The 21,041-nt window shown below is 41.6% G+C and overlaps 3 protein-coding genes across 7 annotated transcripts; 1 reads left to right on the plus strand and 2 right to left on the minus strand.

Moving 5' to 3' along the window:
* Positions 1 to 196: 196 nt before the first annotated feature.
* On the minus strand, positions 197 to 3,471 carry LOC112283083 (uncharacterized). 3 transcript variants are annotated; one of them, XR_016503328.1, is made up of 6 exons: positions 3,127 to 3,471; positions 1,877 to 2,172; positions 1,426 to 1,652; positions 1,162 to 1,262; positions 759 to 950; positions 197 to 502 (listed from the first exon to the last, which is right to left on the minus strand). XR_016503328.1 is itself a non-coding variant. In XM_024521377.3 (5 exons), the coding sequence occupies exons 1-5, from the start codon at positions 3,182 to 3,184 to the stop codon at positions 841 to 843; spliced, it is 771 nt and encodes a 256-aa protein (XP_024377145.1). In that variant the 5' UTR covers positions 3,185 to 3,471; the 3' UTR covers positions 728 to 840. The 3 variants fall into 3 exon arrangements, 2 of the variants coding, with proteins under 2 accessions (XP_024377145.1, XP_024377144.1); XM_024521377.3 differs by lacking the exon at positions 197 to 502 and having other exon boundaries at positions 728 to 950; positions 1,877 to 2,151; XM_024521376.3 differs by lacking the exon at positions 197 to 502 and having other exon boundaries at positions 728 to 950.
* Positions 3,472 to 7,450: 3,979 nt separating this feature from the next.
* On the plus strand, positions 7,451 to 10,614 carry LOC112283081 (trifunctional UDP-glucose 4,6-dehydratase/UDP-4-keto-6-deoxy-D-glucose 3,5-epimerase/UDP-4-keto-L-rhamnose-reductase RHM2). 2 transcript variants are annotated; one of them, XM_024521368.3, is made up of 2 exons: positions 7,451 to 7,641; positions 8,151 to 10,614. In XM_024521368.3, exon 2 carries the CDS (start codon positions 8,219 to 8,221, stop codon positions 10,331 to 10,333), a length of 2,115 nt encoding a protein of 704 aa, XP_024377136.1. In that variant the 5' UTR covers positions 7,451 to 7,641; positions 8,151 to 8,218; the 3' UTR covers positions 10,334 to 10,614. The 2 variants fall into 2 exon arrangements, with proteins under 2 accessions (XP_024377136.1, XP_024377138.1); XM_024521370.3 differs by having other exon boundaries at positions 7,504 to 7,641; positions 7,941 to 10,614.
* A 2,380-nt stretch (positions 10,615 to 12,994) lies between these two features.
* LOC112283080 (putative GTP diphosphokinase RSH1, chloroplastic) lies at positions 12,995 to 20,967 on the minus strand. Of its 2 annotated transcripts, none has more exons than XM_024521366.3 (24): positions 20,215 to 20,967; positions 19,926 to 20,107; positions 19,254 to 19,403; positions 18,995 to 19,060; positions 18,652 to 18,744; positions 18,357 to 18,488; positions 18,157 to 18,267; positions 17,919 to 17,996; positions 17,744 to 17,815; positions 17,495 to 17,602; positions 17,305 to 17,402; positions 16,833 to 16,890; positions 16,613 to 16,675; positions 16,472 to 16,528; positions 16,229 to 16,330; positions 15,923 to 16,120; positions 15,682 to 15,813; positions 15,463 to 15,549; positions 15,247 to 15,318; positions 14,953 to 15,060; positions 14,248 to 14,863; positions 13,984 to 14,045; positions 13,756 to 13,824; positions 12,995 to 13,585 (listed from the first exon to the last, which is right to left on the minus strand). In XM_024521366.3, the coding sequence occupies exons 1-24, from the start codon at positions 20,237 to 20,239 to the stop codon at positions 13,445 to 13,447; spliced, it is 2,880 nt and encodes a 959-aa protein (XP_024377134.1). In that variant the 5' UTR covers positions 20,240 to 20,967; the 3' UTR covers positions 12,995 to 13,444. The 2 variants fall into 2 exon arrangements, with proteins under 2 accessions (XP_024377134.1, XP_024377135.1); XM_024521367.3 differs by having other exon boundaries at positions 14,953 to 15,039; positions 20,215 to 20,955.
* Between the last annotated feature and the right edge of the window lie 74 nt (positions 20,968 to 21,041).

Below are 21,041 nucleotides of genomic sequence, written 5' to 3' on the forward strand. Positions count from 1 at the left end.
ATTTGGGAACACTATATTATAATCAGTGCCTCATATCTCGAGCCTCAGACCAACTCTGGAAAATCAAACCTGGAGACAACTTGCATCACATCAAAATGCTTTCCCTAGCGTATTAGTCTTGTCAATTTTCTGCAGATCACTGTTTATCAGTTTCCTACATGGGGTCCAGTGAACCAGAAAGGCTGCTCTGATAGGCTGCTTTGGAGCACGTGTAAGCTGAATATTGTAAAAATTGAAACGAACTTCGACCAGAGTCTTAAAGAATTGTGTTCAGTCTCTCAGTTTACTAGCGTAGAATCTGGCAATCTAGAATTAGTTATATGGTGCTCCAATCTGAAGATACATAGTAGGAGCAACCCAGTCTAAGTCCTAAGAAAAAGCGAATCAGAAGTGCACAACGAACGTATGCAGCCAGTCCAGGTACAGTACAGGAAAGTTGCTCTACCTTCAATACATTCTAACAAAGCGAGGCCTACAATTCGAAGAAAGAATAATTTGGGACCTGCACCCAAAAAGGAACTGGTATAATTGAGACCAATTCAAATTAACAACTTGCGACTGTGACTCAAAGGCCAAAATACTAACGCAGCATTGCCAGCAAGATTCTTTGCCCTAAGTATTGACAAAATAAAGACATTTGCAATTATCTCTAGACACAAAATCAGTCGTGGAATCCCTCTTCCAACAAAATATTTGTGAGACAACCTCAAATGTCAAATTGAAGATCTAGAGAAAGGTGGGAGACCGAAGGTGTTCACCATAAAACATTCATTTGCTGTGACTTCTGGCGAATCCAGCATTACAAAAGGGGCAAAAGAGAGCAAGTTATGCGTCCAGGGGCTAATCTGGTATCTCTGACCGGCGAGTAATCGGCTCTAAAGACTTCAAAGGATTTTCTCTATGCTGGGACTCCCTAGCTGTTGATGCTGCCTCCATGAAGAGAAGGCGCCCTGCATTATGATGGACCGCACAGAAATCATAACCGTGTCGGACAAAACAATAGTTTAATGTAACATATCACGTGGGAACATTAACGAACACAAGGCGTAACTAGCTTGCAGCAATTCGTGAAAGTTTTGCAGTGGCTTTAGGCTCCATACTGTACAATATTACCACCATCGAATGAAGACGCTAAATGGTCATATAAGAGCATAAGAATACCATTTTGGCGTACTGCAATCTCTCGAATACGCTTTACTTGCTGTGTATTGGGGTCGTTGTAAATTCTTGTCTCAATGTTGCCTTCTACATACACCTGTGATCTGATAAGATGGACAACTCAACGTCAGAAACTAGTTACTTTTTAACTTAACACGCTATAGGGCTAGCACTAGAAACGCCGTTCTCACGTAGGTCACAAACTACACTTCTCAGCACGAACCTCATCAAACTAAAAATCAATCGGGAAGCTTGGAGGCAACTTACCCCTGCTTCATTGAACGCAAGATGAGTTGCCCTATTCTTTCCTGATAAACAGCTATTCTATGCCACTGTATACTGCTGCGCTCTGCAAACTCTTCAGGGGTCTCGCCATCTAACATTTTACGATTGAGGTGCATTCCTCCGGTTCCCACAGAAAAAATGGTGACTGCTCGCCCACTCTTCAAGACTTTTTGAGCAGGAGCTTGACCGACCTTTCCCAAGAGTATGGCCTAAATTTAGTGACAAAATGCGTGGATTGGTTAGTGAAGGTAACTACCGAATTCAAAGGTTAGCCACAAGGGTTGTGATATGAGAAAGACTGGATCTGGAATGTCTTAAGCAAACTTGACTTGATTAATTCTATCTCCTTGGAAACTGAGAACCTTTATAAAGCATGCACCATTGAGCGAACAAATTTTACTTTGGAAACCACAATATCTGAAGGTCACATTACCTTGTGGACACCACGAGGCTGGTAGACGCGGCCAAGCGAATAGCCGTTATTATGCACACGTTCTGATTGATTAATTTGATCCCCACTAGAGGGATATTCCATAAAAGCCTGGGAATCGAATGAAAAATAATCAAGCGTGGCATCTGAGGCACTCTGATTAGATTCTGGCACTTGCGTATTCATCTCTAACAGACCATCTCGAGAATCATCATTAACATCCTGAGTACTATAACGGTTGGTCTCAGCAGAGGCAAACCCCAACGCCCTTAAGCTCCCTGCATATACAGAAAGACGACCTAGGCCATGATATATACATCAGATTTCAGCTACCTTGGAAGATCCACACTTTGGAAGAACAACTAGTTTGCAGGCGATATTTTTACCCTAGACATCAACCAATCTAGGACAATGATTGAACACTAATTCTTTGGTTATCAAGAATATCTATGCTTTTAATTCAGAAAGCTCAAGCACTATAAGCACGAAAAAGTTTTCCTTTCCATGTAATGTGATTCATCTCAGTTGATGGAAACGTATCATCTGCTAATTGCACGATACCCTCAACAAGACGTGACAGGCCGTAGGATACATAAACCAAGGAGTGCAATTAACAAGCAAATCATACCTAACACATGAAAAAAATCTCCATCTATCGATGATATGAAAGACATTCCTTTGTGATTGCGAATCCATACAACTTTCGACATCGAGAAATCCTACCATCCTCTTCAATAATGCACATTTCGGTTCGTGGTGCACAAGGGTGTATGCATGAAAAATCATGAAGCACGCATTCGGAAGGCATAAATTAATTCTAACAAATCGTAAAATCCATTCCATTATTCCTAATAATAAAATAATCTAAAATAAAATTATTAAACAATTCCATAGATCCGAGATGCAACAATTCACCAGTTTAAATGAGAAACCATCCTCTCGCCCGCCGTCATTCTCTCACGTGCAAGACGATCAAGGTGACATAAAATTCATAATCCAAAATGAAAAGAAATAGCATGCAACTTCAATTGCATCTCCCGCTCATCGAATTGTGAAACGAAGACGATAATTACAAATATAAATCATAACAGAACATAAGGCATACGCATACGCATCGTCGCATGCCATTTCAAACCATTAACTAAATCAAGAAATAGATGAAGAAAGAAAAAGATCCAAACACAAGCAAGGAATTTCGACCAACATCAGAGAGGAAAAATCGAAACGAGGAGCTTTCCTAAAACACGGCGTACCAGCTGCGCCGACCGAGTAAAGCCTCTTCGTCACCGCAAGCGACAGCTGAGAAGCCATTTCCTTCCTTCCCGAACCTCTTCAACGCTGCTCTTCTTCTTCTTCCTTCTCTTCCTCCTCCTCCTCCTTTACACGCAAATTCCTTGCAGCCTGTTAAACAAACGCTTCCTGGTTCTCCTCGCCGCACATCGCTCGCTCAACCCCGTCGAGCCCGCCGCCGCTGCATCGGCGACCGAGGGACCAGAGCACGATGACGCAGAGCTAATGCAGCCTTGCCTGCCTGCCTTGCCTCCCTTCCTTCCTCGACGATGAGGAGGAGGAGCGCAAGCACGCAAGAGCACAAGCACCGCGGAAGGGCAACGACAACGACGGGGGACCCGGGTTAGCATTTTCACGGGTTCATTTACAATATCGTAGATTCTAGGGTCGTTCACGAGGCACACCGACTGAACTATTAACATGCCTTGGGGGGGGGGGGGTCTTGTGTGGATGTGTGTACTCTAACTTAAAGACTTGTTTGTTTTTGACAAGTATTTGATGTATTCATTCTAGGATGAACTTATTTTTTGTATGTAACAATTAAGTTGATAAATTAGATATTGAAGAAAAATAGGAATATTAAAGAAAGAAGTATATAAAAAAAATAGTGACTTGATTTAGAAAATTAATTTGTATCCTATTTTCGAAGAAATTTATGTAAAATAATGGAAAATATCATATATATACCCCTTGAGTATGCTGAAATATTAAGAATATTCATGTATTCTTGATAATAGCAAATGTATCCTAAAATATGATAAGGTATCATCAATCTAACAAAGGTGCAACAATTTTCATAGATTCCAAATGGAGCCCAAACTGCGTGCCTTTATGATGTTACATGCAATTAGATCTCAACTTACTCTTTTGGCATTTTGCCTTGTAGATTTTGCCTTGTAGATTCTTAGCATTTAAAAATTTCCTTCTTAGAATAACATTTTAGTACATAGATGAAGCATGCCACAATGCTTACATCCTTATAATTACATGCTCTTGGATAGTAAGATTCTATTGGCTCTCCAACCATTGACTTTGTGTTGTTCAAACTGGCATTGGAAAAAGATGGCTTATTGGAAGTAGCCTCAAGATTCAAACAAATGGAGTGGGATTGATTTGCCTTTGTGCAATGCCCATGGTCATATAGAATATGTAGTGTGACCAAAACAACATGTTGACGGTCCTTGTAATGATGTTGGATGTTCATGTGGAAAATAGAATGAGATATTTTACATGGCAACATGCATTTTTACATATCTAATGTTACGAATGGTCTGCCCCCTTAGAGGTAGAGAGGTTGGAATGGAGTAGCAAAGCTTGAGGTGGAATGATAAGCATATAGATATTGGAATTGGATACTGGCAGACCCATGTAGTGTATGATGCATGGCAACTGTAGATGTGATATTTGCATGATAAGGTGGTGGGTGTGGGATGAATTGGTAGAAGGACCAAAGTGTGATATAACAGAACAACAAAGGTTTTGAAGAGCTCTGTTCTTGTCTAAGTGGCGCTAATAGATGGATTGCAAATTTGCTCAATTCTTAAAAGGTGAACATTTATTGTTATACTACACCTAGATTTTAGAGAGCATGCAATTCAAAGAATGTGAGTACTATAGTAAGATAAGCATTACCTCATCTAAGTGGTAAAATACTATTTTAAGAAGAAATATTTTAGATGCTAAGAATTTGCAAGACAAAATACCGAAAAAGTGAACCCAGATCTAATTGCATGTGACATTATAAAGGCATGTGGTTTAGGCTCCATATGAAGACAAAAAAAGTAATAGAATCTATAAGAATTATTGCACCTTTGTCAAATTGGTGATAATTTAATATATTTAAGGATATATTTTCTATTATTAGAAATATTAAGAATATATTTGCTATTAACAAGAATGTAAGAATATTCTTGATATTTTAGCATATTCAAGAGATATATATGGTATATATTTTTAAAATAATTATCAATTTTTTTAATATTAGATGTAGTTTAAGTATATAAATTATGTTTATTTATTTGTAATATCATATTATGTTTATTTATTTGTAATATTTGAAAGAGATTTGAAAGAAACAATGATAAGAGAAAAGAGTGAATTATTTTATTTGTTATATGAAATTTAATAGGGAGAGTATAATGTTTTTTTGTTGCAATATAATTTAACCATTACATAGTTTTAATTTTTGGTTCTCCTTTCAATTTTTTTTTAACAATAATGAAAAAAATACCTCAAATCAAGGTAAGTAGTATAGAGCTTTAAATATTAAATTCACATTGAATATAATAAAAGATATATTTTTAAAGAATTAAAAGAGTATTACTACCAAAAACTTTAAGATTGTACAACTATGTATATGAACTAGTGAATGCCTCATTTATAGAAGAAGCTTAATGTCATATTCATTTTTGTTTTGAAATATAAATATTACTTAAGCTACAGTCAATCTTAATATTTACATAAAAAAATGTAAATACTAACATTGAAGGTAATGTTAAAAGCATTAGAGTAGAGAAAATAAATCAAAATTAAAAATTATATATAACTAGTGTAGATTTTTCTTAGTTTAAATCATCAAATAAGAATCTTAATGTTCATACGTTTAAATTCTTGTACATGATATATATAAATCTAAAATTGAAATTTTCTTGTATGTTATAAATGTTTAGATCAAACATGATCAACATAAAATATATATATATATATATATCTTCAAAAAATACCATTGAAGAAATGGTATGATTGGTTTCAAGTAGAATTCCTCTGAGTCTTGATTAGTGATAAGTAATGTTGGGAAAGTGGTGTCTTTGTCTTACTATGACAATTCCAAAAAGTGCCCACATGACAATCAGGAGGTAGAATGATGAACTATAATTAGTAATACTATTAAGTTTGGTTAAGTTACAGAGCAAATAAGTTTCATTCCAAGATTATGAATTTTACTAAAACTTTGCATATAGTTTTAGACAAGTTATTTATTAATGATTAAAGTAAAAATCTATAAATGGAAAATGGAAAACACCACATGAAAGTATAAGTATTGGATACATGTATGATATGTGCATGATTGGTAACATGTGACGATTACAAAATATATAATAGTAACACTGAAAATAATTATTCATACTTAGGAGATTATTATATTGTATTATATTAATATACTACAAAAATACCAATGATGCATAATCAAATTTCAGCTATTCATATTTATATCCCAACACCAAATCATCCAGACCTAAAGATACGTCAAGAGCTTTTCAAATGCATCATTAAGATTTGGAATGCACATATCCAAATATTAAAAAATACAAGAATACAAATCCATGACTTGATTCAAGATTCACCCCATTATATATATATTAAAAAAAAAAAACACTAAAGCCATTTAAATAACTGAATGTGAATAGTGAAACCACAACCATACCATGACCTTTGCATTGGGTTTATCTCAGTGGCTGCCTGAAAGAAAAGACGAAAAAGAAAAAACAACCCAACAAACATCATGTTGTGAATCCTCCTCCTCTTGGCACTTGCACCACCATGGAAGCCAAGACTTCACCACAATATGAAGCTCTCAGAGGGAGACACAAATGGGACCCACCCAGCAAGGCTTGAAGCATCACACTATATTTCCAACATACTATATTTCAAAAAAAAAGGGGGGGGGGGGGAAGAAAGAAATGAATGTCCTTCCTTTCACAGTCACTGGATTTTTGGTGTGCAAACCACAAACATGTAAAACTAGGTGCGTGGGGTAGCAGATCATGGATATTGAAGGAGCTAGGAGGTGCAAGATTGAAGGATCCGCAAGATAGCTAGCAAGCAATGAATGAAGTGGCCATGATTTGGGGCATGCAGGAAAGAGCAGCCTACCCCTGACAAACACAACATGGGGGCATGGGATGTGCATAATCGGGATCCGTGTTGTGTCCAGCTACGCACCACCGCAAATGCGAACTGCATCGCAATCGCAGGCCACTACCAAAAACCACCATTTTGAAGCACACATCGGAGGCTTGGTGGGGACCTCGAATATCCCCACACAGTATAATCCTAAAATGGAAAATAGAATAAAAAACTGAAGGGCTTTGTGTGCAATAACCCAGTAGCAGCAGGAGAAGCAGCAGAATCCGCGGAGGTCGATGGAGTGATTGCGAGTGCCTTCGAAAGCGCCGAGGCACCGGTGGCGGAGATTTTTTTTATTTTTATTCGATTACTCACCGCTTTTGGCTGAAGCGCAGGAGGTGGGGGAGCTTACCGCCACCACATTTGAGCGTATTCTTAGGGGGGGAGCAAAAGTGATCTTCTTTAAGCCCCAGTTAGCACCTCATCGCGCATGAGCTGTACCCCCTCCAGTCAGACTTTTCTCTTCAACTGTCCAGGCTTTTTCACTATCACCCGGAGTGCAGCGTTGTGTTTGCACATGAAGCTCTGAAATTGGATCTGGAGCTCTCTCGCTCTCTCTGTCCGCGGCCAAGGTCCGTGCTTTCATTAGTTCTCTCTTGCTCCGATGCGGTTCTCGACGGTTTGTTTTTATTTTTATTTATTTTTAGCGTTCTGCGTTTTATTTTTATTTTTATTTTCCTTGTCTTGCTTGGTGACTGGCGTTCCAAGAGTGCATATTTCGTGGAAGGTCAGTGGGTCTGTTTCTCGGAATTGGCGAACTGGGTGTGTGTTCGCTGCACTAGCGAAGAGAAGTGTCCGTGGATGGTGTTTTGGAGTTTTACGAGGCTAGGTGTTGATATTCTTTTTTTTTTGTTCATGGTTGTTTTGTTAGATAGCGTATTTCCAGATCTGCGGAGATTTGGTTTCGGTGGCAGGCAAAAGCGAGAGGATTTCGTGTTTGCTGCTTCGAGAATTTCTCAGCGCTCATAACCCACAATTGCAAGTCTCGTTGTATGCGCATTGGGCTGAGAATCGGTTGAGAATGTTCGGGAAGTGCAACATTTTGAAACACTGACGAAATGTTCCTTCTTGATGTGCGCAGTCCATTGGATATGTGTGTACGCTATTCAGGGTAACACAACACTGAAGGATCTAGGCCTCTGCTATTGAATGCAAGAGTTCAGATCGAATTCACGGTTAGCAATGACGGGTACGATGTACGAGCCCAAGAACATTCTCATTACTGGTGCGGCTGGATTCATCGCCTCCCATGTCGCCAACCGGTTGATTCGGAACTATCCGCAGTACAAGATCGTGGTGCTGGACAAGCTCGACTATTGCTCCAATTTGAAGAACCTATTTCCTTCTAGAGCGTCGAAGAACTTCAAGTTCGTGAAGGGCGATATTGGCAGCGCGGATCTGGTCAACTATCTGTTGATCACGGAGGGCATCGACACCATCATGCACTTCGCGGCGCAGACGCATGTGGACAACTCGTTCGGAAACAGCTTCGAGTTCACGAAGAACAACATCTACGGAACGCACGTCCTGCTGGAGGCGTGCAAGGTGACGGGGCAGATCAAGAGGTTCATCCATGTGAGCACGGATGAGGTGTACGGTGAGACAGAAGCGGAGGCCATCGTTGGCAACCACGAGGCGTCGCAGCTGCTGCCCACGAATCCGTACTCGGCGACAAAAGCCGGGGCGGAGATGTTGGTGATGGCGTATGCGAAGAGCTACGGACTGCCGTGCATCACGACTCGGGGGAACAACGTGTATGGGCCGAATCAGTTTCCGGAGAAGCTGATCCCGAAGTTTATTCTGCTAGCAATGCAAGGAAAGCCACTGCCGATCCACGGCGACGGAACCAACGTGCGGAGCTACTTGTACTGTGAGGATGTGGCGGAGGCGTTCGAGTGCGTGCTGCACAAGGGAGAATTGGGTCACGTGTACAACATCGGGACGCAGAGGGAGAGGCGGGTGATGGATGTGGCGAAGGACATCTGCGAGCTGTTCAACTTGGACTACAAGAAGTCGATCAAGATGGTGGACAATCGTCCTTTCAATGACCAGCGGTACTTCCTAGACGACAAGAAGCTGATCGCGCTCGGGTGGCAGGAGAGGACCAGCTGGGCGGAGGGGCTGCAGAAGACGAAGGATTGGTATACGAGCAACCCAGACTGGTGGGGCGATGTGTCGGGCGCCCTGGTGCCTCACCCGCGGTCAGTGACAATGCCGGGAGTGGAGAAGCTAGCGGAGATGCAGAGGGGAGAGCATTTGGCTCAAACCTCGGGGGACTCGGCGACGCCCGAGAAAGATAATGGACCAGCGCTGTTAAATGGGACGGGTCATGGTTTGTTGGGTGGGATCGTATCGAAGGTCCTTTCTCCGGTGAAGAATGTTAAGGGTGATCCAAGTTTGAAGTTTTTGATATACGGGCGGACTGGGTGGCTGGGTGGATTGCTGGGGAAGATGTGTAAAGAGCGGGGAATCGCTTACGAGTACGGAGCAGGGAGGTTGGAGAACAGGACCTCGTTGGAGGCAGACATAGCCGCAGTCAAGCCGACGCATGTGTTCAATGCCGCTGGAGTGACGGGAAGGCCGAACGTGGACTGGTGCGAGAGCCACAAGCCGGAGACGATCCGGGCGAACGTAGTGGGGACACTGACGCTGGCAGACGTGTGCAAGCAGAATGGGTTGCTGTTGATGAACTACGCGACAGGATGCATATTCGAGTACGACGACAAGCATCCGCTGGGGAGCGGGATTGGTTTCAAGGAGGAAGACAAGCCGAACTTTGCAGGGTCGTACTATTCGAAGACGAAGGCGATGGTGGAGGACTTGTTGTCAGAGTTCGATAACGTGTGCACGTTGCGGGTGCGGATGCCGATATCATCCGACCTCGAGAATCCGCGCAATTTCATTTCAAAGATTGTGCGGTACCAGAAGATCGTGAACATTCCGAACAGCATGACGATACTGGACGAGCTGCTGCCGATATCAATCGAGATGGCGAAGAGGAATTTGACAGGGATCTGGAACTTTACCAATCCGGGGGTGGTGAGCCACAACGAGATCATGGAGATGTACAAGGAGTACATAGACCCATCTCTGACGTGGGTGAACTTCACGCTGGAGGAGCAAGCAAAGGTGATCGTGGCGGCACGGAGCAACAACGAGATGGATGCTTCGAAACTGTCGAAGGAGTTTCCTGAGATGCTGGGGATTAAGGAGTCACTGAAGAAGTTTGTGTTCGAGCCCAACAGAAAGACTCCCGTCATGTAGGCAGTTTTAGCTGGAAACGAGTTTACGATCCTCGTCTCCTGCCTGAAAGTGAGACTAACAGATTTTTCCTAGCATGGTTGTAGTTGCGGGACAGTCATTTATTGCCTTTTGTGGTGTAGCTTGCCACAGTTGCTGTAGATTTCTCTTCAGTTGAGAAGGTAGTGAATCAATGACGGTGTAGTCGCAGGATTTTATTTCTTTTCTTGGTTGTAGGCAATTCTTTTAATAAGGCTTGTATTCCTGTAAAGGATTATTTCGGCAGAAAGTAAGAATTTTGGACATTTTCTGTTTTTTTTTCTTTTTTCTTTTTTTTGCCTGTGCGAGTCTAGAAACTGGACATTTCTAATGTGCTGGTTGGAATTTCCTGCATGTGCTTCGGTTCGAAACGAAAACTTGTGCACCGTGTTCTTTCGTCGTTATTTTGGAATAACATTCCACATGGTAAGTGAAGTGAGATAGAATTGTTTTGATCGAACAATCACAGCCAAGTTTACAACACACATTCAGATCTAGTCTACGGGAGAACATATAGATAGCTTTACTGAAAAGAATTACACAAGATCTAGATCTGTTCCCTCTCTGTCTTCGAGAGATCCCGCTATGCAGCTTCTATGTCTACGTCACACTTCGCACCACGAAAAAACCTAGTATTCTACTGCGAAGAATCAAGCCACGGCATCCACAGACTGCGCTGTTCACACAACCACCGCTCGCTGAAGCTCCTTGAAGAATGCAAGAATCTCATCCTCTCCGTCAGGTTCTGCAAATTTCTACAGGGTCTCAAAAGTCTTCATGATCGATCTCGGAGCGACTGCATTCCTCCTACCTTGTCCATCCGGCTGGTCCTTCGCCCCATTGGCTCGAGCTCCACGAAATCCGTGCCTCGGGGGCGCTGCTCCATCCACACCCCGCAATAAATAGAAGAGTTAATCAAAGGCGTCACCAACTCCCTGTTCTTGATCATTCGCCGCTGCTGCCTCTGCAAACGATAGGTCGCCCGTCAGCGCGTTGATGCGCAGCTCTCCCTTTGCTCCCTAACGCTCAAAGTCAGCAGACTCTGACAGATGGGTTGCATTGTGATTGACAGCGAGTTCAGCATCTGCTACTGCTTCTCGCTCTACACACAATCCATCAAGAGGAAGAACTCCAGGATGAAGTCCTCGTCCTTGGTGTGCACACTCCGTAGCCGGATCGCCACAGTTGACACAAGCCCGTAGTGCTTCAGAAACAGAGACTTTATCTCCGAACCCCACAGCGGCGGTTGAGCCTGCAGTCCATGCCTGAATCTTGCAGATCTAGATCTAGATCCAGAATATATGACACAATACAACAGTAAGTACCCCATGGGAGTTAGATTGATCCTAGCCATTTGCAAGAGTGATGTCATGGAGACGGTAATGTCCATAGTTAAGTCGTATGTTGCGATTGGCACTAAGTCGCATGGTAGTTGACAGTCGCTTTGAGTTTGTTATAACCATGAGAGTATCAATCATGTGGCGTTGCAATCGTGCAGCATAAAGGAATGAATTGTGCTTGTGTTAGGATGCAGTGGGGTGCTCTATTGTTGCACGATTAGGCTAGTTTGTAGACTTGTAGAATGTAGCAGCAGGACACTGCACATGACGTGGAGTTGTATAACGATTGTGATCAATTGAGAGTTTCGTAACATGAATAGTGTGAGCATCGTATGTTGGGAGATAATGGGCGTCATGTGAATAGAATGTGTGCATTGCAGTGGGCGGCAAATTTTAAATTCCTGGGGACTGCGTTTGGTCTTGTGAGCTTGAAGGTAATGGTATTACTGAAATTAGTTACGTTTTTTAGGTAGGAAGTATGTTTTATTTGGTGTGGAGTTAGTTATCGAGTATGACACTGGTTGAGGTGCGTGCCTGTTGCAGATGAGACTGGTTTAGAAGTTAACAAGCTCTTCTTTACATTCTCATCTTAAGTTTTTTTTATTCATATATTTGTTTATATATATATATATATATATATATATATATACATATTATCATTAAAACAGATGAATTCATTCCATTGTACTTTTGGTCTGTGATTTTGAATATGATCAAAATGCAAAATCATTGGCATTGATCTACCATGCATTTTTCTTCAAACTCACAATATGTTGTTAAAAACCAAACAACTTTTTTATTAATTTGATTCCCACTATCATAGACTAAATTGTAAGATTGGGTTGTGAATTTTTTAGAATTATATCTTCATTCAATAATTTTCAAAAAAATAACTTTATAACCCAATAAAGTTTTATTTAAATATAAAAAACTTTGGAAAGAGTTGGTAATAATTGGCTTGATTTTTCTTGTAGAAGCTTTGATTTGAAGAGCAAAATAATCCTCCATATTCTTTCTTCAGTAGAATGATAACTCTCTATCTTCACATTGCAATTAAACCACTATGCTCTTACAAATAAATTAAATAATAGTTTAAAACAATAACAGCAATAACAACAATAACAATCAGTATTGCAACAACTATAATCATGATAAGTACAAGCAAGATCAAGGTTTGAACAAAATTTCAATACTTGAACATAAAATAATATTAACACTATACAACTCTAATTTCTTTTTGAACAAAGATTTTACGTATGTATAAAATATGAACATAAAATCTTAATACTTAAAGGTAAACAGTACGTTTCAGAGTGATGCGCTCCTTCGAAGCATCTTTGAATAAAAAAATTATCATACAATGATGTGTTTTCACAAAAACCCCATCGCTAGACTACTTTGAGTAATGCATAATGGGGCTCCGCAAAAAGAATGTCTGGAAATATGCTTTTGAGAACCTCCAAAATCCAAACTTTCACATCTAAGAAAATCCAGAAAGCAAATCACGAAATGGAAGGATCCAAGGTGGATTAGTAGACAACACATCTGGACATGGAAAAAGTCTGCTGTTTAGTTGAACACCGTAGGAGGTTCACCCAGCTCTTGATACGATGTAAGACTTCTTCCTCCTGACCACCTAGGCTTCTGCAAAATGCACTGAGGCAGAAGTACATACTTGTGACTGTAGCACCATCTCACTATAGAAGCGACATTCGACACATCATAACCACAAAATACTAAAGAAGACTCATGAACATTACATTGTTGGAGGATACCAACAACTAAGAAGATTTTGAGGGTTATGCCAACTTAGATAATGCGGTGGCTTCTGCCAACTGCAACCAATGGACCACTCCAAAATGCCTTCAAGCGTATCAACGTCAGCACAACTTCGAACCTGGATGAATCACAAGCAACTCGCCTGCGTCAAATAGAGCCACTCAATGTCTTGACCAAAAAAAAAAATCTAGGCGTTTAATCCTAAAAAAAACTCTTGTTGGTTCCAAATTTCTTCTCAAGACCACAAACAAACAAGATAAACAGATGCTTAGAGGATCAGATGCATACCATGTCTTCAGCAGTACCCTCAATCTGGAAAATCATGACTCCAAATCCTTTCACTTTATTTGTTTCAGCCTGCAAGCAATCGACAGCACATCACTATTGAGCGAGAAAAATCGCAGAACTAGGGAAGCCTTAGTGAAACACAGCTGGGGTAGCTGAAAAAAACACCCCTTGATTTTCACACTCAAGAAACGGATTACTAGTAGAAGAGTCGACGGAGAGAATTCTTACAGAACATGCCCTTATTCGAATGCCTGCTGCAACTAGGACCGCCGTGACTTCTGCAAGCATACCTGTAATCCCATACTTCAGAGGTCAAACCAACATCGATACCTACAACACTTAGCATTCCTCATCAAGTTGCCCTTAAATTTTACCAAATAAAATATAAATCAATATTCAACTAGGAATGCTATTATCGAGATGACGCTTATAGGTGTACAAATCCAGATATCTTCATCAATAAAGCTTGCAAAGCGAGGTGAAAGATTTTACTGTTTCGGTCATGACAGCAAACGCTGAACCATTGAATAGAGCCACCCTCAGAACTATGCCATGAAGCTATCTTTTCATTCTGCCAGACTTCAATGTCAGCTCTGGCTTCGTCCGGTACATGGCGAACTTTGGACTTTGCAAGGCCGTTTTCTCCCATCTTTGACACCAGATGTCCTCTCGCCTCCAAAGCTGCCCCAATCACAGTCCCATTCGCTGCTCCCTTCAATGCTCCATTCGCTGCCCCGTTCACTAATCTACTCGCTGTAATATTTATTGCTCCATTTGCTGCCCTCTTTGAGTAACCATTCGCGGATCCATTCGAAGATCCATTTGCTGACCCATTTGCTGATCCATTTGCTGATCCATTTGCTGACCCATTTGCTGACCCATTGGTTTTTGGCTTAAAACTAAACTCATCAGACTGGTGGGAAATGTGACTAAAAGGGTCATAATCACCATTGAAGTAATTACCGATGGTTTCAGGAACGGCTGCACATTCGTCTGAGGACGAGTAAGGGTCGTTTTCACACTGACCGTCATTCAGGTCCTTAACAAATTCATTGACAGTGTCTGCTGTTATCTCTTCAGCAGATAGTGCCGCTTGCTCCTTCAGAAACTGCACAACACCGTGAAGTAAGAATGATGAAGGGTCCCTACAAAAGAAGTCACTTAGTCAAACGAGTTACTGGGACCTAAATAGCTTACCTTGGTAAGCTTGTGTCGGGCACTTCGGGTCTTGGCATATTGCAACCATTGACTGTGCAGCTGGAATACTCTCTTGGCAGAAATACTCTGCACATGATATGGAAGGTTCTGTCAAGGGAACCCCAGCACTTAGATACAGAAACATTTATATACTTCTGGCATAAAAGGTGCATGCTAGGGATACAATTGAACATGAACAAAGAATATGCTTGTCTGCAAAACAGACTTAAAAAGCATTGACGAAGATAACATTGCAAGTGTGTAAGAAAAACAATAAAGCAAGAAGGCTCTTACATCGTAAGTTAGTATCTCCACAACTTCAGCATTCGCAAGTGCATGTGTTGGTGAAACCAAATTACCGTTCACCTGCCACAAATTTCTCATTGAGTTGCTTATCGATCACATTAGGTACCGACACACTTCTTGCAGCTCCAAAATGCTTTCATCTGGCAAAGTATGGCAGGCATGCAAAGAAAGGTACAACGGTGAATCAATTGGTGCTTGTTTAACCTTTGCAGCTACCATCTTGTTCCCGACATCTGTATGAATCTGATACGCATAATCTATAACAGTTGCCCCCTTTGGCAGGTTTTTCACCTGAACAACATTTGTAGCACGCAGATGAATGAAATTATCAAGGGCAAATGTCAGAAAAGTTAGCTGTAAAAGAAAATGGCTATATTTATATAGATACTTGAATGAAAATCGAGGAATGAAAAGAATCATTACCTCTCCTTTCGGAGTGAATACAAAGACTCGACTCGAAAGCAGGTCACCAGTCACGGTATCAACAAACTCTCTGGATGACATATTTCCAACGAACTCCTCCTGCCAATCTCGGATAGACTTGAGCCAGCTTACCTGCACGATGGTACGAAAGAGGTATTTTGATGAATGCAGTAAAAAATCGCAGGCATAAATTAATTGGCAACGCGAGGAAAGAGGCTCATCACATCTTGGCTCTACTTACTCTCCTAGCAATATCCGCGTCGTTCAAGTAGCTGCTTGAGCCTAAAGAGTTTGAAGCAGGATATATAGCACGAGCAGCATCTTCTTCATTGCGTGCGAAGGGTACCATCGCATCAGAGTTGCGCTCAGCCATCCACCTCCCGCTGTAGTAAGCTGCAATTCCGCACTCTGCAAGTCTGTCCATCTCATCTGTTCGGATCTGCACACGACCAACTCGTACTAACAAAATGAGTCTAAACTTTTAAAAATACCACGAATCATTCACCAAAACTCACTTTGGCATGTGAAATACTGATTTTCGTATTACCTGAATTTCCAGAGGAAAGTAAGTCTGTGTGCCGAATGGAATGACTGTGGTATGCAGACTTTGATAGCCGTTCGGCTTTGGAGTAGCAATATAATCCTTCATCTGTGAAGAGAGCGGGTTCAACCCATCAATGGAGTCAGAAGAATAGGGCAAAAACACAAGTTGCAAACCAATTAAGAGACCAAAAGGCCATATGCACCTAGTATACAATACGATACTGTGATGAGGTAAGAAGCTGCGCACCGATTGAGGAAGAGGAGGCCACATAGCATGCACCAACCCCAACACATGATAGCAAACCTGCAAAACATACAGCAAGTCAATTATGCACATCCCTGAAATGGCCACAAGAGAGAGCACCTTGGAACGACATGATTACTTTACCTGTTGTACATTGCAGAGGTGGCCGACAGATGCGCTTGGTTTTAACTTCAAAACCAGTCTCATCTGCAACAGGCACCCACATCAACCAGTGTTATACTCGCAAACAAACTCCACACCAAATAAAACATACTTCCTACCTCAACAACTTAACTATTTTCGGTAATACAATTACCTTCAAGCTCACAAGACCAAACGCAGTCCACAGGAATTTTAAACTTACCTGTGCGATATCTCGAATGTCCTCTGCTCCAATATTTTGATCCATCTTCTTGTAAATACTGCCCCGACAAGAAAACAATATTTCATGAGATGAGCCTTGAAATCCAAAGTAAGTCCTACTATGAAACATCATCTCCGACTGGAAGAGGGTTGATGAAACTCGACACCAGATAAAGCAGGAACGAATTAACCACGAGAATCACACAGCCCGGTACATGCTACCTGAACACAAATCTACCGAATGAACAGCATTCTAAGTCTCTTGGTGGACGTAGGCAAATTTGATTGCATGTAGCTATTGCTAAGAAAGGCAATATAAGTGGAAATAGATGAAACTAACCCTTGCATATCAGTGAGCAACCAGTCATCTAGATAGAACATACCATATGTTCTAATGATAAATCGCAATTCAGATGCTAGAAATATGGATTTCGGTACAAATCAAAACAAAGCATTGGAAAATGCACAAGTACCTATATAGCTCCTTGGACAGAGTAGCAACTTTTATGTCAGCAGTCATATAGCCCAAAAATTGATCCCTTGAGATTGTTTCGTGTAGAACCTTTTTGGCCTGTTCGTCAGCATAATCCAAGCAAAATGTTAGATCAAAGCTCACGCAGCCTGTATTGCTAGTTTGTGTAGTACAAAATGAAGGCCGATTACCTCTAAAACCACGTCCTCTTGCTGCTTGCGAAGTGATTCCACCCGCTGCTTGATCTCAGCATGCTCCTCTGGATATGCGTACATGAACGACAGTTCCTCCAATTCTGACTGCGAATTTCAAATATGCTCATGAGAATCCTATTAACCAGAGTGAAAGGATACCTTGTAATGGACCATCCCGCAACAATTACATTGCAGCAAGATCAGCATAAATCATCAAAAATATTGGCCAGATAAAGGATCCAACACCTTGATCCTGTACATTCCCAGTAACCTAGCCAAAGGCGCAAAAACTTGTAGCGTCTCCGTGGCAATATATTTCTGCAAACAAGTTTGATGCTTAGTTTTATACCAGCGTTAACAGCAAAGTAAGAATAGTCTTAAATTTACCATAGGGAATATAATGCAGAGTTATTCAATTAACCTGTTTATGAGGGGGCATGTGGGACAAGGTCCTCATGTTATGAAGCCGATCTGCAAGCTTCACAATGATCACCCGTACCTGCCATGTGCAACAATTAGTTGAGCAAACCCTACAAGACAATCGTGGAAAAGAAGATCCAGGAACAACGTTGCAATTGTGAAGTGTTCACTTAGCATCAGAAAAACATTCGCATTTGGTATCCAGACACCCGGCAGAAGCGGACAAGGGCCAAACATACCTCCTCAGTCATAGCTAAAAACATTTGTCTCAGATCATCAGCTTTCACATCCCTTGAGAGCGTTGACATCCCGTCTGAATTCTGACATTGCATCTTTCCAAGTTTCGACACCTGCATGCCGGGTGCAGGCTTGGTTAGGAACTGCTTTAGTGAAAAAGAAACCCAAACAGAAACCCGTTGTCGCTTATGGAATAACTTGCCTTTGTTTCTCCTTCTACGATTCTCCGTACTACAGGCCCAAACTGGTCCTCAATCCTCTCAAAAGTAACATGTTCTGTATCTTCAACTGTGTCATGCAGCAGACCTGCTACAACAGTCTCCCAATCCATCTCCTGAACATAACCAGTCAAATTACTGTGACTAACTAATTCCAGAAAAGAATACCACAACAATTCTTTCTCAAACCTCATTCATAACATAACATGCTTGCTCACGCCAACAAAGGAATTTTTTTGCAAATAAGACAGCTCAACAAGACGATACAATGTACAGTACCAGTTCTCCTAAAATGCGAGCAACTTCAACAGGATGAATGATGTAAGGTTCTCCACTCTTGCGCTTTTGACCGTCATGGGCCTCAAATGCCAACTGCACCAGTCAAATCAACTCAATGGCCTGTCAACCAGAACAGGGCAAATGAACTGCAGAAGCTCTCTTCTGGAAATTCAGAGATTTTCATCAACCCTTGTCGCTTGCAGCAATGACTAGCACTTACCCAAAGAAAAATACAAATTCAAGTTTCTACAGATAATCGAGAGGCTGTACTTGAACAAGGAGTCGTACGCCTAAGATTCAAAAGTTGCATAAAACTGATGAAATTATAATCGAGTAAACTGACCTTCAATCCATCCTTCACCATTCTTGATTGAGCTTTTGTAAGATAGCTAATAGCAGGTTTTAAGCTCTGCAAGAAATATTACGTGTTAGAGGAAGTACTCACTAATGAAAAAGAGACCACAAATTTCCAACATCCGACTGTTGCAACAAACGATGCGCGCCTGTGAGATTCCAATCGGACTACCAGTTCAATGTTTGATTGTGGCCAGACACTGTGTTCTCAACCATCATAAGAATAGGGAATTTTGATGTTAGACTACCTCCCATAACTCGCTTGGGGTAGTATTGTAGCTGGATAAATGCAAATCGTCAGAGCCAGCACAACAGATGACTTCTCGTATCCTTCCGGACCTCCCCGGTTGTTGTACATAATTCTTAATCGAATGGTCTCTTCCTCCATTCAGTAAACACTGAATCACCCCAATTATTCATTATAATGATACCAGATAGGAGATGAAGCTCGTTAAGGGTTCATCAACAAAAGCCAAGCTGATTACAAATGGAGATTCAGGCATACAACTGTATGACTCTGCAATCCACGAGACGGTAGTACACTCCAACTCTTTACCACTAAATCTATAAAAATCAAAAACTCGTCGCTATTTAACCACGTCCGCACACAAAAGCTTAAAAATAAATAAACAAAAAAGGAATTAAGCTGTAGAAGCACAGTCCGACTATTTGAATCTAACATTCTATCCAAATCCATTACATGCTAGTCGAATCACCATTAGAACGACTTCGTCAGAAAAGAACTGCCTAGCACCTCCAAGATAAATTATGACCCATTCCCGACAGTAAGCCAGTTTCAAAATTCAGAATTGCTCGAATTTGCCATTGAATACCGAGCCTACAGCACCTGCTCTCCTCATAGACTAGCAAAAAGGCACTTGTATTTGACAAAGAACTTAAAATAATGCTTCTAGACTTACAGGGCAGCGATGCGCCGAAACTTTGTTGCGCAATTTGGACCATGAGGCACATTCCCCTTGAGAAGACTGCGGTGTGCTTGCTAGGAAGCCACTGAACACCCTCGGAGATCTCCATGCACAGTTGCTAGATGTGCACTCAGGTCTCCAAATGAGTGGCTGGATAAAGTTGCGCACACTAATTTCTGAAAACCAATCGAATATATTTATTCAGCGATTTTATCAAATTCACTCAAATGGGCGAGTTCGACAGATAAAGAAGAACGGAAGGTATCCGAGAAAGAGAAGGGACCTGGAAAACCGACAGGGGTCGTCATTTCGTCTGCAGCACGAGAGCACAAAAATGGGCACAGGCGATTCTTTTACACAGGATCATGCCCGCCCTGAGATTGTAAACACCCTGCGATTCCTCTGCAATTCCTTCTATTGCCCAACAATCTCACTAACACTCGATTCACAGGCAACCCTGCTCTAGTTGATCCTCACCCAACACCAACAAACAGAAACAAAGTCGCTTCACTAAATCCCAGCATCTTAACCCTACACTAAGGAATTCGGAATCTCCACTGCAGAAACAAAACACTCCGAGCTCATCATTCTCCTTCGCCCCCTACAAACCATCAACATCAAAACTCCTCGGAAACTTCGAAAACTCCTCCAACTACAAAATATATATATATATATATATATATATATATATCCCAAACCCAATCCTGCGTGCGAAAACCAAAAACTGCACAAAAAGATGAGTCCTCTTCTCGCGCGAGCGTTTCGCCACCACGGCAATCAATCCAGACGAACAATTGAGTCGATCATAAAAGATCTCTCTCTCTCTCTCTCTCTCTCTCTCTCTCTGTCGCGCTGCGAAGCGTATCCCCTGTTGCTTTCCAAACCGAGGTGCCCAATTCGAGAATTCGCACAGAAAGTGTGAACTCGACAGTGGCAAGGCTTGTAATCGCAATGTGCTGTGCGCACAGCGCTAACCAATTGCTGCACGAGTGGGCAGAAGAATTTGTGTGGTGCTTCCTCCGTCACAGAAAAAAGTGATCTAAGCCCACCCACTCTCTCTCTCATGCGTTGCGATTGTGAAGGAGGGACCACGAGCCAACTGCGCGCGTA

This window comes from Physcomitrium patens, chromosome 6 (assembly GCF_059467195.1).
Source record: "Physcomitrium patens ecotype Gransden chromosome 6, ASM5946719v1, whole genome shotgun sequence".
In the NCBI taxonomy this organism is placed as follows: Eukaryota; Viridiplantae; Streptophyta; class Bryopsida; order Funariales; family Funariaceae; genus Physcomitrium; species Physcomitrium patens.